At 38.3% G+C, this 18,066-nt stretch overlaps 1 protein-coding gene across 10 annotated transcripts in view; it reads left to right on the top strand.

Annotated features, from left to right (window-relative positions):
* KDM6A (lysine demethylase 6A) overlaps nt 1-18,066 on the top strand; it is a 236,587-nt gene that overhangs the window by 74,340 nt on the left and 144,181 nt on the right. For all 10 annotated transcript variants that reach the window (XM_010388418.2, XM_010388415.2, XM_010388414.2 and 7 more), the window contains exon 3: nt 12,178-12,286. Coding sequence is in view for 8 of the 10 variants with exons in the window: in XM_010388415.2 (XP_010386717.2) it covers nt 12,178-12,286 (109 nt within the window). In the remaining 2 variants the exon portion in view is untranslated. The remainder of the gene's footprint in view (nt 1-12,177; nt 12,287-18,066) is intronic.

Raw genomic sequence — 18,066 nt, 5'->3', positions numbered from 1 at the left:
GGCCTATTAAAAAGCTTTTTTAAATTTTTTATTTTAAGGCACTTATTTTGGGGCAGGATCCTTTATCATGTTGCAGTTTCTCTAGATTTAAGGTTTTTCGTATGTTCAAGAAATAAATCTAAGTGCCTACATATTAGAAGTTGTGGAATTCAAGGCATATTTTCAGTGGAGCTAATGCTCATAAAGTCTATCTCTTCTACCTTTTCATGCAATCTGAGGTACTTGCTTCTTCCTTTCTATGTGCATTTATTTAAAAATGTGCATAAGGCAAAGGAATGCATACTTTGCTACCAAAGATATTAATTTGAACTACATATTTGACCAGGGTACAGCAAACAGAATAATGTAGTCTTTTACTTTCATAAAGATATGGTCTACATAATTTTGCTCCAGGCAGGCTTTCTTTATACATGTATCTTTGGAATTCTGAGTTAAATGTGTACAGCTTAAATGACAGGCATAATGATTGCTGTAAGACTGTTTCTGTCAACCTCTAGGTAAATAATAGACCAAACCTCTAGGTAAATAATAGACCCCGTGGGAGTAGCACAAGCAAATTAAATTTAAAAATAAAGGGTTATAATGCCAACCTTTTTTTTTTTTTTTGAGATGGAGTCTCGCTCTGTCGCCTAGGCTGGAGTGCAGTGGCGCGATCTCGTCTCACTGCAAGCTCCATCTCCCAGGTTCAAGCGATTCTTCTGCCTCTGCCTTCGAGTAGCTGGGACTACAGGCGTGCGCCACCATGCCCTGCTAATTTTTGTATTTTTGGTAGAGACGGGGTTTCACCATATTGGCCAGGCTGGTCTCGAACTCCTGACATAGTGATCCACCTGCCTCGGCCTCCCAAAGTGCCGGGATTACAGGCGTGAGCCACCACGCCCGACCTTGCCAACTTTTTTTATATGGAAAATCACAGGATCATTCTGAACTGAAATTATCTCTCATACTGTCCTTGGCCCCCAATTTTAAAATATACAGTTTTTGAAAGATCATTTAAGGCTTAATTTGTATGCTTAATTTGAGTAAGGAGACTTTATAATGTACTTGAATATATTCCATCTTTACAATGTTACATTTAGGATGCTACAAAAATACTTGGAAAATAACTTAGCTGTTGTGTCAATACAGCTCCTTTCTATTTAATGTATACCCTGGGTGTGAGTGTGTTGTTTGTGTGTGTGTGTCTGTGTGTGTGTGAATGTAGAATCCATTAATTCATGTGGTTGCATGCAACTAAGATAAAAGTTTTGGAGTTAGTAGTAAACCAGCAACTTGTTGACTGTTGAGACAGTACAGCTTAGTTTGCTTTGTTGCAGCTGTATTTGTCATTTCTTTGCTGTGGAATATGATGAAGTTTCTCTTCAAATAATCTGATCAGTCTTTTATTCTTTAATTCATAGTACCCTCCCTTCCCCCTTTTTCCTTTTTCTCCTTTTTTTTCCTTTTTTCCTTTGTTAGATGCCCAGGCACGCCACAGTACCAGGCGTTATCAGTACCAGCTCACATTCCTTTCCTTATTTGGAAAGAGGACTAACTTTCTAGCTCATTACAGACACCCCTTCCCCTTTCCTCTCTACTTTCTTTTACTTGCCGACCGTATCTAAAAAAATTCAAATGTTTAGCTAACCAGGATTAATTTAGATTGTATGACCTGACCCCGGCCAATGAGGAAAGGGTACAGGGGCAGGACTTGCATCAGGAATAAAGACTCTCGTGCCCCTTTGTTCAGGTGTGCTCTCATGGCGACTGGCCAAGGAGGCACCCCTCTGTGCAGAAGTAAAATTGCTTTGCTAAGAATCCTTTGTTCGAGTGTTCAATTTCCTTAGGATTTTGAGCGTTATTCCTAACATTTGCCAAAAAGATTAAAGAGAGAAAAATCAACAACATAAGGTAAACTAAGGAGTTGTCATTCCGAAGCTGCAAAAAAGTAGGATAAAGCTGTTTATCATTTTCCAGATACATACCACACTTAGTCTGAACTGGTATATTATTTTATACATATACATATGTATATCTGTAGTAGTGTTTTATTTTTCTGTCACAGGTGTCTTTTGAATATGGGAACTTAGTTTTTTTTTTGGTTGGGTTACTTTTGGATGTGTTTATGTCTGTTTATTTTTTATTTTTTGTAATAGTGATTATTGCTTTTTATAATGATTTAAAATAAAGAGGGGTGAGAACTGAGGCTAAGTCTTGGAATGGTTTCTGAGAGCTGGGAGTTGAAATTTTACGTGTTGCTTTTCTGCTTGGTGTGGAGTTGGTGGGGAGGAGCTAGTGTGTAGGAGAGAAAACTGATTATGGAGAGGGTCGTTTTTGCACTTGACTTTAGGTCCCTGGGCATGACCTGCGTCTACTACCTTGCTGCTCAGAGGCTGTGAAGCCATACTGTTTGAATCCACCCTTTGCTAATTTGTAGCTTTGTGACCATGAGCACAGGATTTACTTAGGCCTCAGTTTTCCTGTCAGTGAAGTAGGGATAATTACTGTAATAGACCCCATTTCATAGTGATTGTGAGGATTAAAGAATAAGTATATATAAGTTGCTTAGAATAGTGCTTGGTACATATCAAGAGCTCAAATATTAGCTATCAGCACTTTACTAAGTTGTCTAGTTTGATTTCAGTAGTGTAATTCTTTGAGAGTATTTTGCGATAGCAAAGTGTTTTAAATAGTTTATTTGAAAAGAATGATTCTTCAGGTGCCAGTGAGTGATGGTTTCTTGAATGTGGAATGATGCTTGTTTACTCATTAGCATTCACCACATCCTGTGATGAGTAGGTCCAAAGAGACGGAAAAATCTAGGATTGAGACTGGCATCTTTAACTTTTATTCTACTGACTCTTTTTTTTCTGAGACGGAGTTTCACTCTCATTGCCCAGGCTGGAGTGCAGTGGCGCGATCTTGGCTCACTGCAACCTCCGCCTCCCAGGTTCAAGCGAGTCTCCTGCCTCAGCCTCCTGAGTAGCTGGAATTACAGGCACCCACCACCACGCCCAGCTAATTTTTTGTATTTTTAGTAGAGGCAGGTTTTCATCATGTTGGCCTGGTTGGTCTCACCTCAGTCCCCCAAAGTGCTGGGATTATAGGCGCGAGCCACCATGCCTGGCCCCTTTACTGACTCTTGACAAAAAATGTGTATTAATTGAAAGTAGGAAAGAGAGAGACAGCGTAGAGTGACAAATGTATAAGTTCCTTTATCATCTCTAAAATGTTAGATATGGGTGACGATTAACTGGTTTTCTTTTTTTCCTTCCCTCTATCCTTTTTGTGTGTGTTAATGATTATTTCATTAGGCAGTTGTTTTGTTGTTGTTGTTGTTGGTTTTGTTTTGAGACAGGGTCTCACTGTGTTGCCCAGGCTGCAGTGGCATGATCACAGCTCACCGCAGCCACCACCTCCTGGGCTCAAGTGATCCTACCACTTCAGCCTTCTGAGTAGCTGGGACCACAGGTGTGTACCATCATGCCAGCATAATTTTTAAAAATGTTTTTGTAGAGATGGGAGTCTCCCTATGTTGCCCAGGCTGGTCTCCAGTAATCCCCCCACCTCAGCCTCCCAAAGTGCTGGGATTACAGGTGTGAGCCATTGCAGCCAGCTTTGTTTTTTTTTGTTTTTGTTTTTGTTCTTAAGCGAGGAAAGAGGGTTACACACACATCTGTCTCTTAAAGAATTCTCAACAGTCAGTCAGTTCTGGGCTGCACTGGAACTCTACTGTTCCAAGAACATGGGCTTCCATTTCCTACTTTGCCGTTCTCGGCTATGGCATCTGCCTCGTAGCCCAGGAGAGTTACTGAAGTTCTTGCCATCTGGGTGATTCTACCCAAGTAGGCAGAGGAGGGGTTGAAGTGGAGCCTGTCTTTCCCTTATATTCCATTGGTCAGAATTTAATCACCAAGCCACACCTGCAGGGATGGCTGGGAATCTCAGCCTTCAGTCTGTGTAAAAATGTGCCTAATTAAATTTAGGGGTTCTATTAACAAAGGGAGGAGAAAGGATATCTGAGACACCTAGAATCTGAAGCAAGTTACAAAACAGTGTTTATAAAAATATTAATAAGGTAGGGAATCTCTACATCTGCACGATATAATCTCTTTTTTCTTTTTCTTTACAATATAATCTTGAATATGTTAGAAATTTTAAACATTTGTTGCTCCTGGGAAAGGGAACTGGGTGGCTGGGGTCAGGACTAGGAGAGAGACTTTTTGCTGTATGTGCCTTTTTGAAGTGGTGATAAATAAATTTTCAAAAATAGTAAATGAAATTAAAAAGTCTGCGTTTGATATGTAAGTTCAGGAGTAGATATGTCATTAAGAATCAGTAATACTTTATGCCTGTAATCCCAGCACTTTGGGAGGCCAAGGCAGGTGGATCATTTGAGACCAGCATGGTGAAACCCCATCTCTACAAAAAGTACAAAAATTAGCCAGGCATGGTGGCATGTGCCTGTAGTCCCAGCCACCTGAGGGGGTTGAAGTGGGGGGATCACCTGAGCCTGGGAGATCAAGGCTGCAGTGAGCTGTGATTGTGCCACTACACTCCAGCCTGGGTGACAGAGTGAGACCTTGCCTTAAAAAACAAAAACAAAAACAAAAAAACCCAAAAACAACAACAACAACTACTTAAGATTATTTTAATGGTAACTCTTCTCTCATTAAAAAAAAATACATATATATATAACGTGTTGACGTTTCAAAAATGGTTTAGGTTCAGGTAGTTTCAATCCTTTTAAATTCCTAAGCATATTTATGGTGTTTTAAAAGCAGCTAGGCAAAGGCATTGCCCAATACCCACAAACAGGAAGAATTCCCTTCTGATTTACAACACATCTTTCTGGAAAGGCTATCAAGTTTAATGATGCATACACTTTTAGGGATTTGTTGGGAACAGGTCAGAAGAATAGTAATATTATACATTAGATATTATGTCTCTTTATACATAATGTAGAGTAAGAAAACACTCTAGTAACTAAGCGGGTGGTGGTGATAGTACTGGTGCAGTAGAGAAACACCTTTTCTTGATACTGTCTGGATTGCTGCAACAAATTCTTTTACTGATCTGTGTCAGAGGGAGCAGGGGTGATCTGCTGTAGTTACATAGTTTGCCACCTCTTTAGGATGGCTGAATAACAAGCTGTTAAAAATGTAGGAAGTTAGTGGGATGAGAGTTTGATGTGGGGTTGGAGTAGAGTGGGCTTTGTGTTGGGGAACAGGGAAAGAAAAAATATGGATGTGTAGGCTGGGACTGGAGCCAAGTACTCACTGTTATAGGCAGTAGGAAATAATTGGAAGTTTAAAAGCTGGGAAGCATGACAATAAATAGCGTTGCTGTAAGAGTGGGTTTTGTTTGTTTAGGGTATGAGTTGGGCTGGAGAAACAGACCAGTAAAGGAGCAACAAGTGGCAGTAATGGTATAGTACGGGCATTCATTGGAATTTGGGGAAATAATAGGTAAAAAGAAAAAGGGGAATGGTTATGGGAGAAGTGTTAGGGAAGACTTAGCAGTAATCAATTAGATGTGTAGGCATAAAGAAGTGGTTTGACTAGGTGCTGTTAATGAAAAGGAAACTTAAAGAGAGAATTTTTGAACAGTGCAAGAAACTTAATTTTTATTTGGCAAATTTAAGATGATGTTGGGATGTCCAAGTGGAAAAAGTCTGGTATGTTGTTTAGAGTTAAAAGATTGCTTCTTCCATGTCTTTCTTCTTATTCCCTTCCCCGCCACCCCTTTCTCTTGTGTAAACAGAAGTTTATAGGGCACAAAGGTGACTCTTGGGAAAGAAGTATCTTTAGTTAAGGATCAAGATAGTAAGGTGGAGCCAAGGAAGAAAGGAGTGAGGAAGGCAGATGGGTTAGAAAAGAGGATTGAGGAGAAAAAAATGATATAGAGGAAAATAAAGGAGACAGAAACCAGTTTGCCTTCACTTTGGATACCTAGCAGCCAATAAAAGTGACCAGGATGGAGTAGGTGCTCATTGATGAGTGACTGGTATAATACTAAGTATTTTAAATTATCCACAGGTATTATCTAGTTTAGTACCTTAAAAAAAAAAAAAAAAAACTAGTACAAAATATACATAACATGCAATTTACCATTGTAAGTAACCTTTTCAAATGTACTGTTAAGTAGTGTTAGTCTCCGGAACTCTTTTTATCTTGTAAAACTGAAACTATACCCATTAAACAACTGGTAATATTTCAGTGATTTTAATAAAAATGTTTGAAATATTTTTTTCCCATTAGGTTAATATAGGGGTTTTTCTTTTTCCCTAAAATAGTCTTATTTTAAAGCTGTGTTGTATTGAGTGGTCTTTTATTGAGAAAGTTGTAAGCTTCTAAAAACCATAATTCTTTTTTAATTTTTAATTTTCTTATTTTTTATTGTATAAATTTTACAGGGTTATACTTAGATTTATAGAGTCCAAGGATTTAAAAAAAAATGCAAATCAGAATTGTATCCAAAATATGGCATCTCCTTTCTAACTCCCACTAAAATAGCTTAGTAATATATGCTTTAATTCTTTGCATTGATATGAGCCAGTGATGGCCCATTTAGTTTTTGGTGTGTTTAATTTTTCCTAGTTTCTGAATGAACTTGCTTATAAGTTATACTCATTCATTGACACTACCCAGAGTGCAATTAATCTTCTCTTCTAAGTGACTGCTTTTTAAATAGTTAAGTAAAACTTCAATCCCGTTTGATTCTCCTCAGTTAAACTTAGTTAAGATAGTTTTCTTATGACAGTTTCCACATCTTTTATCAAACTTGTAGCCCTCTTTACGTTATCACCTGTTGAAATGTGGTATTCAGAACTGATAATGCTGGAGATCTGATCAGACTAGACCTTGGTGAGCTGATTATTCCTGTTGATGTGTATAATATACTTTATTAATTTGGGCCATGAATACTTTTAAAATTTCCTTCTTTTTCCTTTTCCTTTTCCTCTTCTTTTCCTTTTCCTTCGACAGGGTCTTGCTCTGTCGTCCAGGCTGGAATGTAGTGGTGCAATCATGGCTCACTGTAGCCTCAACTTCCCAGACCCAAGTCATCCTCCCGCCTCAAGCTTCCCATGTAGCTGGAATCACAGGCATGCACCACATCACGCCTGGCTAATTTTTTAAAATTTTTGTAGACACGAGCCCTCCCTATGTTGCCCAGGCTGGTCTCAAACTCCTGGGCTCATGGACTCCTCCTGCCTTGTGCTGGGATTATAGGCGTGCTGGGATTATAGGCGTGAGCCATCATGCCTGGCCAAATAGCCATATTTCACGGATGATACATTGACCTGTTGTCTGCTTAAATCCCTTAATCTGTTTTAAGGAGTCTGCTGGTTGCTGGATGCTCAACCATTGTGTATGTGTATGGTTGGCTTTTAAAAATTATGGGCAGGGTCGGGCGTGGTGGCTCACACCTGTAATCCCACTACTTAAGGAAGCCAAGGTGGGCGGATCACCTGAGGTCAGGAGTTCGAGACCAGCCTGGCCAATATGGTGAAACCCCATCTCTACTAAAAATACGAAAATTAGCCAGGCATGGTGGTGGGTGCCTATAATTCCAGCTACCTGGGAGGCTGAGGCAGGAGAATTGCTTGAACGCAGGAGGCCGAGGTTGCAGTGAGCTGAGACCATGCCATTGCATTCTAGTCTGGGCAACAAGAGCGAAACTCCATCTCAAAAAATAAAAAATAAAAAATTAAAATTATGGGCAGGACTGCATATTTGTTTTTATTATATTCAGCCTAAAAATTTCACTTCATTTAAAACCATTGGGGTATTAAAATCTATATTTTCTCTACCATTTGTAGTCATCAGCTACTGTAGTTAATCTTTTAAATTGGAAAAAAAAAGTTTAAATGTTGCATATATTTAACAATTCTAAAATATTGACAGTGTCCTATTTTAGCAAGGTACTGACCAAGTTCATCATAAAAGATTAATACTACACATTAAAAAAGTTAAATTAGTTACATGTCTGTGTTCACAAGCTCAAAACTTCATCTGTCAAGGTTTAGAAATACAGGGTAATGGTAGCGTTACTTTTCTGGGATAGCTGGTTTTTAAAATAATAACAGTGCAGCAGATACCAAGCACAAGTTATATTGAATGTTGTGGAATATGGCACTATGATGGAAATAAAAAACACACCCAAGCTTTCTACGTAGCTGGGAGGATCTTAGTTTATTTATTTACCTTTTCAGTGTTTTTTTTTTTTTTTTTTTTTTCCTAGTAAGGTGGTAGGGATTATGGATGTGCAGTCCACCAGCTATAAACAATTAGAGGATGTAACAGTGATTTTTGTGGAGGGTATTGCTTTTATCCTCCTTGCTGCAAGATATTTTATTATTTTTATAGGCTTTTCATTTATAAACATAAGAAATTTTGCTTTCCTAATATTTAGTATATGGATTGAATATTAAGTTGTTTTTAGGCTTTAAGAATTATCTAGGTCTATACTGTCCAGTATGGTAGCCATTGGCCGCATGTTTATTTAAATTTAAATATTAAAATGAAACAATTTAAAAATTGACTTGTCCACTTGCCCTAACCATGTTTCAAAGTGCTCAGTAACCACATGTGTCTAATGAAAAATGACTACTGTATTGGACAGCACAGATCATAGGGTATTTGTATCATTGCAGAAATTGCTCTGTTGATTGTTGATGCAACCACAAATGATTTTCTTTCAAATTTCTGACTATCCTTACACTAAAGGTATGGGATGAGTCCCAGGGGGAAAGTGTAATCATTCTTTAATGATTTTTGTTTGTTTGTTTGTTTGTTTTGAGACTGAGTCTAGCTCTTTCGCCCATGGTTGGAGTTCAGTGGCGCGATCCCACCTCACTGCAACCTCTGCCTCCCAGATTCAAGCAGTTCTCTTGCCTCAGCCTCCCGAGTAGCTGGGACTACAGACGCCCACCACCATGCCCGGCTCATTTTTTTGTGTTTTTAGTAGAGACAGGGTTTCACCATGATAGCCAGGATGGTCTCGATCTCCTGATCTCGTGATCCACCTGCCTCAGCCTCCCAAAGTGCTGGGATTACAGGCGTGAGCCACTGCGCCCGGTCCTTTTAATGATTTTTATAAGGATAGAAATGATATAGGTTAATTATGAAAAAAATCTCAAAAATATAGAAAAGTAAAATGAACAAAATACAAGGAAGATTCTGTGTGGAACAACTATATAGACTTTTTTTTTTCTGTGACACAGCCCTCAGGAGATCCTGAGAACATGTGTCCCTAGACTTTCTTTTTTTAGCACCTGTTTTATATTCCAGTCCTTCTTCTCTGCAGTTGTGTATGAAGATACTGTATAGGGATGATTTTACTTGTGTACATTTAAAATTTATAAAGCAAGAAATAAAAATAATCCTATTGACTGGAGACATTTTTGCTTTATGGAAGTTTATCTGAACATCGTTCTGAATCTAAACAGTAATTATATATCTTCTGTTATCGTTAGCCTTTTGAGTAAAAATATAAAAATTCTGTGTTTTATTCTAGATTATTGTATGAGTTAAGAGTATTGGAAATTATCTCAAGTTATTTATTTTCCTTTAAATGTTCTTTAAAAAGTGTGTTAGATATTTGGCTGTATCTGATATTAGAATTACCTCAGATACTTCGAATAAATTCATAAAGTTTCACTATGAAGTGGTAATGCAGAGTTCTTGGCAACTTTCTGCTGCTTTTTTGCTCATTTTCATCTCATTTGATGTTTGGCTCTGTCAGGATCGTTGACCACCAACGTTAGTTTGGTAGGTGCATGGCAGCTTTATGGGAAAATTAAGAATTTGTGATTAGCCTGAGTGTATGAGTACCTGAATTTAAAATCAACCATTCTGGTTTTTACCTGATTTTATATTTCATGATGATCAGCATTATGTATAATATTAATTTTGATGTGTTCCTTAGTTTTATGACAAGTAGAAGATAGGCAATTGATGAACAAGGCAGTAGCATGAAGGGTGATAAGAGGATGTAAGCAGTGTTGGCATCTTTTTTGTTTATATCATTAAAGAAAATTTGTGTTTATATCTTGAATCCTTTTTACCATGAAAACACAGTTGCTTATAAATTTAATGTTAATCAGCCATGTGAAGCTCTCAGAGGAGTAGGAAAGGTTTATAAATAACCTAAGAGTTTTTAAAAAAAAATGCTCACTATTATCATGAGAACTTTATTTACAATATTCTTATTCATTTAATGTAAAATTAAGAATTCTGTTGTATCCCAGTAATGTTATGAATTTCTCTGATATTATAAAGCACTGTAATAAATTGTATTTTTATACTCTAACCATCTGCCAGATAAGAATTATATATGACTTAAGTAAAAGGGATTTTGAAATTTCATACCTTCAGATTATAGTAATTTCTGAGACTTCAGTGTAGCATTCAGACTTTTTTAATTATAGGGAAGCAGAAAGATTAGTTTTCAGTGATTATGATTTGGGACATATAGCTAAGAGTAGAATAGGAATTGAAGACAAATTCTTTTATAAACCCTTAGGCTTTAAGGATAGTAGACTCAGCCTAGAATTCGCCTTGTTTAGAATGGATTATCCAAACTTGTTGAATATTTATTTATGTGCTTAGGATAGGTAAATGTTAGGATATAAATTTTTAAACTCTATATTAAAGGCTCTGTATTTTACAGGAGAGGAAAAATGAAGGCATTCGAAGTGAGTACTCTGTCCCACATCACATTTTCTTATCTCAACAAAGTTCTTGAAGTGGTAGTGAAAGTTTTTTATTGTGATAGAAACTAACCAAGTTTCTTTCTTTGTGGGTACCAAACTTGAAAGTGTTCATGGGAGTATATCAGAGATTTGAGAATTGACACACATTCCTTACTTAAATGACTCTGGGACACATTATTTTTTTTTTTTTTTTTTTGAGACGGAGTCTCGCTCTGTCGCCCAGGCTGGAGTGCAGTGGCCGGATCTCAGCTCACTGCAAGCTCCGCCTCCCGGGTTTACGCCATTCTCCTGCCTCAGCCTCCCGAGTAGCTGGGACTACAGGCGCCCGCCACCTCGCCCGGCTAGTTTTTTGTATTTTTTAGTAGAGACGGGGTTTCACCCTGTTAGCCAGGATGGTCTCGATCTCCTGACCTCGTGATCCGCCCGTCTCGGCCTCCCAAAGTGCTGGGATTACAGGCTTGAGCCACCGCGCCCGGCCTGGGACACATTATTAACAGAGCAATGTTACGGAGCACTGAATTGTTAATGGGAGAAATTTTGACAAAAGTATTGGGAACCTTGAGAGAATTAGAGCTTTGTTATTATTACCTGTGATGGTAAAGAAACAATTAAGTACCTATTGTGTGCCGAACACTGAGATAAAGCCTTACAGAAGTTTTCTACTTTTAACCCTTTTATCAACTCTTTGAGTGTTACTAAAATAGAGAGGATAAATTCCCCAGAATCTCCTGTAGCAAATGACAACTGGAATTTGTAGTCAGGCTCTAGAACTGGGTTCTTTCTGTTGTTCATTTTCTCCTGCAGTTGTCCTGTGTTATAAAAACTAATTGATACTGTTAAAATAATGTTATTTTTTTCTTTGGGGGAGGAAATGTGAGAGTGAGAGCATATGCTTGTATTGGAGTTAGGAAGTAAGATCAGAAATAGAGTTGGTGTGTTTGAAGTATATCATGTGGAGAAGACAATTGAAAGGCAGTATGTGGTAGTTTAAAACTGGTAGACGTTCTGGCAAAAAGTCAGTAAAAAGCAGTTCAGTGTAAATTTTAGGTATTTTTATTACTGTAGAGTTTCTATGAGATCTCACATAATTCAATAAAGTTCTTCCCACCTGTGGGAAAGATGTATATTATTTATATTTGAGAGCATTTTTGTTTATATCAACAGGGACCACAGTAATAATTTAGACTTTCAACTTATGAATAAAATTATCAAAGTGCTCCTACATTATCTTATTTGGCAAGTATTGTTTCCATGTATAAATGGGAAAAGTACTTATGCCATAACTAGTGGCTCTTTTAATAAATACATAGGGAAGCTGTTCCTTCTATAGAATGCTGTATTGAATATGTCTAAGATAGAAGTGAAATTTTCAATATTGACTTCTTAGGTGATTGAGTGGAGACTATATGCATTATCTTGGGGAGGAAAGGTATTTTAGGGCTTTATTTTTTGCTTACATGTTTGTATTTTTTTATTTCTAGGCTGTTCGCTGCTATGAATCTCTAATTTTAAAAGCTGAAGGAAAAGTGGAGTCTGATTTCTTTTGTCAATTAGGTCACTTCAACCTCTTATTGGAAGATTATCCAAAAGGTAATTTTTTTTTCTTGTTCATTATTGTTTGATTTATACACGTGTTGGATTGTAATTATTTGTGCTTTATCAAGAGGACTTCCTAAGAAATTGTAAGTGCATGAGCACACTAAACAATGAGAAAGAAAAGTAGAGTAGATGAAAATGGAAAAATGTCATATAACTCCATCTAAATCATCAATAAGTTGGCTATTCGGTAAAAGTGAAAACCACCTGCACGTGCAGTGCAGTTTTGTTCTGCCTTGTGAAAATCCTTGCCCTTGAAAGGCCTTGCCATAGTAGAAAGTGACCCAGTTTGAAATAGACATTTGTACATTGATGGATACTTTGGAAAGGTAAGAAAAATTCAGCATTTTTCTTCATCCTATTTAAAACATTTCCATTTTAGCTAAAAAATATTTGAACGAAAATCTGATCGTTAAGTAGCCATGTTATTATAAACATAAGTAATACAGAGAGATGATCACAGATGAGCCTTGGATAAAACTAGTTTTTAAAATTTACTTGAAATGTTTTTCCTTTAAGAAATAAGTGAGTTAAATAACTGAAAGTAGTCAGCCCCCCAAGATTTGCCCTTTTTATGGTACCAAGCTGCCAACTCAGACCATTACTCAGGAAGTTAAAAGCACCCCCAAACCCCGCCCTTCCAATACCAAAGAAAAAATCCACATTAAAAGAAAATTATTATTATAGCCAAGAACATTTTAACCTTTTGATGATAGTAAACATTTTGATGTGGAGTGGATGAATGTGTTACTCTTGTTTTCAACAAGTGTGTTTAGAGGGCAAAACACCTGGCAGCTAGTTTCAGGGCTAAAGTGAAGGATTGTTAGTATTTCATATTGATGTTTTATTATGCGACTTTTATGTTAGGTCGAGTGAATGTTTTCCTAATGAAAATGCAATTTTAGTCTGAGACAGGCATATTCTGTGAGGTTTGAAATTAGGCTTATTTCTCAGCTCAGCCCTGTTGTATACAGCTGCATTACCTTTAAAAGATTATATATAAACATCGCTGAGTATCTGTTGTCTAATCTGTAAAAGGGGGACGAAGTGATGGATGACACCTCATGGATTTTCAGATTATGTGACGTTGGTTAGTACTTAGCGAAATGGTTTCAGTCCAATAGGGTAATGGGTGTTAATAATTACTTAATACTCTGTTAGATATTTTATCTTTAATTAAAACTGGAAACTTATTTAAAGGAAACTATTGTACCAAAAAATAGATAGAGGCATACATACCTGGGAGATATTGCAGGTTTGGCTTCAGACCACTGCAGTTTGTTGCGAATATTGTAATAAAACCAGTCAAACAAAATTTTTTTTGTTTCCTATTATGTATAAAAGTTATGTTTGCACTGTAAGTGTGCAGTAGCATTATGTCTAAAAAATGTACATACTTTAGTTAAAAAATACTTCCTTGCTAAAAAGTGCTAACAATCAACTGAACTTTCAGCAAGTTGTCATCTTTTTGCTGATGGAGGGTCTTGCATCGTTGTTGATATCTGCTGAATGATCAGGGTGGTGGTTGCTGCAGGTTGGGGTGGCTGTGGCAGTTTGTTAAAATAAGAAAACATTGAACTTCGTTGCATCAGTGGACTCTTCCTTTTATGAAAGGTTTCTCTGTAGCATGTGATGCTGTTTGAAAGCATTTTACTCACAGTAGAGCTTCTTTCAAAACTGGAGTCAGTCCTCTCAAACCCTGCCACTACTCTGTTAACTAAGTTTACGTAGTATTCTAAATTCGTTGTTATCATTTCCACAATGTTCACAGCACCTTTATTAGGAGTAGATTCCATTTCAAGAAACTCCTTTTGGCCAGGCACAGTGGCTCACGCCTGTAATTCCAGCATTTTGGGAGGCCAAGGCAGGAAGATTACTTGAGCCCAGGAGTTCAAGACCAGCCTGGACAACATAGTGAGACCCCGTATCTAAAAAAAAAAAAAAAATTAGCGGCATATGGCGGCATGCACCTAACCTGGAGGCTGAAGTGGGAGGAACACTTGAACCTGGGAGGTCGAGGCTATGGTGAGCTGGGATCATATCACTGCACTCCAGCCAGGGTGACAGAGTGTCTGCCTCTCTCTCTCTCTCTCTCTCTCTCTCTCTCTCTCTCTCTTTCTCTTTTTTAAAGAAACTACTTTCTTTGCTCATCTATAAGAAGCAGTTCCTTATCCATTCAGGCTGCACTTCTAATTCTATTTCTTTTGCTGTTTCCAGCACATCTGTAGTTACTTTCTCCATTGAAATCTTGAACCCCTCAAAGTCATCTATGGGGAGGGATGGGAATCAGCTTCTTCCAAACTCCTGTTAATGTCGGTATCTTGACCTCAAATGTTCTTTTTTTTCTATTCTTTTTTTTGAGACGGAGTTTCACTCTTCTTGCCCAGGCTGGAGTGCAATGGCGTGATCTCAGCTCACTGCAACCTCCACCTCCTGGGTTCAAGCAATTCTCCTGCCTCAGCCTCCCAAGTAGCTGGGATTACAGGCATGCGCCACCACGCCCGGCTAATTTTATATTTTTAGTAGAGACAAGGTTTCATCATGTTGGTCAGGCTGGTCACAAACTCCTGACCTCAGGTGATCCACCCGCTTCAGCCTCCCAAAGTGCTGAGATTACAGGCATGAGCCACTGTGCCCGGCCTTTTGACCTCAGATGTTCTTAATGGCATCAAGAATGATGAATCTTTTTCAGAAGGCTTTGGATTTACTCTCCCTAGATCCATGAGATTAGTCACTATTTATGGCAGCTATACAGCCTTACAAAATGTATTACTTTAATAAGACTTGAGGCCGAGTGTGGTGGCTCACGCCTGTAATCCCAGCTCTTTGGGAGGCCTAGGTAGGTGGATTACCTGAGGTCAAGAGTCGAGACCCACCTGGCTAACATGGCGAAACCCTGTCTCTACTAAAAATACAAAAATTGGCCGGGTGCGGTGACGCGCACCTGTAGTCCCAGCTACTCAGGAGGCTGAGGCAGGAGAATGGCTTGAACCCAGGAAGGGGAGGTTGCAGTGAGCTGAGATCGCGCCATTGCACTCCAGCCTGGGTGACAGAGTGAGACTCCGTTTCAAAAAATAAATAAATTTAAAAAAAAGACTTGAAAGTCAAAATTACTCCTTGATGTAGGCTGCAGAATGGATGTTGTGTTAGCAGGCATGAAAACAACATTAATCTGCTTGTACCTCTCCATTAGAGCTTTTGGGTAACCAGGTGCATTGTCAATGAGCAGTAATATTTTGAAAGGAATCCTTTTTTTCTGAACAATAGTTCTCAACAATGGGCTGAAAATATTCAGTCAACTGTGCTGTGAACAGATGTGGTGTCATTCAGACTTTGTTATTCTATTTATAGAGCATAGACAGTAGATTTAGCATAATTCTTGAGGTCCCTAGGATTTTCTGAATGGTAAATAAGCAATTGCTTCAACTTAAAGGCACCACCAGCATTAGTTCCTAACAAGAGGAGAGTCAGCCTGTCCTTTAAAACTTTGAAGCCAGATGTTGATATCTCTCTCCTCTCTATGAAAGTCCCACATGGCATCTTCCTCAATAGAAGGCTGTTTCATGGAGATTGAAAATCTATTGTTTAGTGTAGCTGCCTTTATCAATGATCTTAGCTAGATCTTCTGGATAATTTGCTACACTTCTCCATCAGCACTTGCTGCCTCACCTTGCGCTTTTATGTTATGGAGATGGCTTCTTTCCTTAAACCTCACGAACCAACCTCTGCTAGCTTTACACTTTTCTTCTGCAGCTTCCTCACTTCTCTTGGCCTTCATAGAACTGAGGAGAGAGTTAGGGCCTTTCACTGGAGTAGGGTTTGGCTTAAGGGAATGTTGTGGCTGGTTTGATCTTTTATCCAGACCACTCAGACCATGTTCATATCAGCAGTAAGGCTGTTTTTGCTTTCTTGTCTTTTGTGCATTCACTGGAGTAGCACTTCAAATTTCCTTCAAGACTGTTTCCTTTGCATTCGTAACTTGGCTGTTTGGCACAAGAGGCCTAGCTTTTGGTCTGTCTCAGCTTTCAAAGTGCCTTCCTCACTAAGCTTAATGGTTTCTAGCTTTGGATTTAAAGTAAGAGATGAGTAACTCTTTCTTTTACTTGTACACTAAGAGGTCATCGTAGGGTTATTAATATGCGTACTTTCAATATTGTTGTGTATCAGGGAATATGGAAGCCCAAGGAGAGGGAGAGAGACCAGGGAATGGCCTGTTGGTGGAGCAGTCAGAACACATGCAATAGTTATCGATTGTTTATTGCCTTTCGTGGGCACGGTTAGTGATTCCCCAAAACAGTTACAGTAGTAACATCAAAGATCGGTGATCACAGGTCATCATAACAGATAACAATAATAATTAAAATGTATGGAATATTGATTTGCCAAAATGTGACACAGAGCCATTAAGTGAGCACATGGCTGTTGGAAAAATGACACCGATAGACTTGCTCTACACAGGGTTGCTGTGAACCTTTAATTTGTAAAGAATGCACTATCTGTGAAGCACAGTAAAGCAAAGTGCAATAAAACGAGGTATGCCTGTAGAATTCTATGCAATCTGCTACTTTTTTATTGCTGCACCTTTATGTAGTTGGAGGACATGCTAATTTGAGAGCATGTAAAGAGAGACCTAGACTTGAAAATTAGGTTTACGTATGGGACTATATGTACTTGCTACTTAGTGGTTATTAAACAATAAATCTTTTAACTTTTAACACTATGTTAGACTATGACTATAGCTTTATTTCTCATATATATATTATATATATTTATATTTATTTTATTTTATTTTATTTTTTGAGACAGGGTCTTGCTTTGTCGCCCAGGCTGGAATGCAGTGGCAGAAACATGGTTCACTGCAGCCCCAAACTCCTGGGCTCAAGTGATTCTCCTACCTCAGCCTCCTGAGTAGCTGGAACTAGAGGTGTGCGCCACCACACCTAGCTAATTTTTGTACTTTTTGTAGAGACAGAGATCTTGCTTTGTTGCCCAGGCTAGTCTTGAACTCCTGGGCTCCAGCGATCCTCCTGCCTCAGCCTCCCAAAGTGTTGAGATTACAGGTGTGAGCCACCATGTGTGGCTACTTATAAAAATTTTGGTTATGAAGGTAATGAATCCAGGGAGATTCATCTTGGATATGTGTTTTCTTTTTTGAAGGGAGGGCATGTGGCAACTAGACTGTGTTAGCAAACTAGCTGGTGAGAGTAATCTAGTAAGGTGAGAGAAGGATAATCTAAGGATTTAATTCCTTGAAAACATGTGCTTCGTTTTGTGTTGTGTAAATGACCTGGACATTGATAGGTAGTCAACAGCTTGATTAATGTGTAGGAGAAAATGGATGCAGGGGTATGCAAATGTATTCAGTATATTTTAGCATTTCAAGCTGGTGGTTTCTGTTTCCTAGATGTGTTTTGGTATTTTTTAAAATCCTCTTTGAGGCTTTTTAAGGCACGTTTCCACTTAAAATGAATTCTTTATCTGTTTTCTTCATCGTCTTTCTGCAAGTCCAATACTAGAGTCAGTCTCTAATAGCCCTCTCCCTTCCTCTCCAACACAGACTCATACCCTCAAGATTACCTGTTTATAGAGACATTTGTTACCTTTGGCTACTTCCTCCTCCTCTCTTTGGAACTAGTACAGGATTAGAGAACTACTAACCCTGGGCAAATAGACATTTCTTTTTAGAGAACACGTTATAAACCATAACTTCCTGGGAGTAAACCATATAGTAAACATGTAATTCTGTGAGTGAACTGCTCAGGTATATGTACATA

The sequence above is a fragment of the Rhinopithecus roxellana genome, chromosome 7 (genome assembly GCF_007565055.1).
Source record: "Rhinopithecus roxellana isolate Shanxi Qingling chromosome 7, ASM756505v1, whole genome shotgun sequence".
NCBI classification, from domain to species: Eukaryota; Metazoa; Chordata; class Mammalia; order Primates; family Cercopithecidae; genus Rhinopithecus; species Rhinopithecus roxellana.
This window is presented reverse-complemented; position numbering and strand designations above follow the sequence as displayed.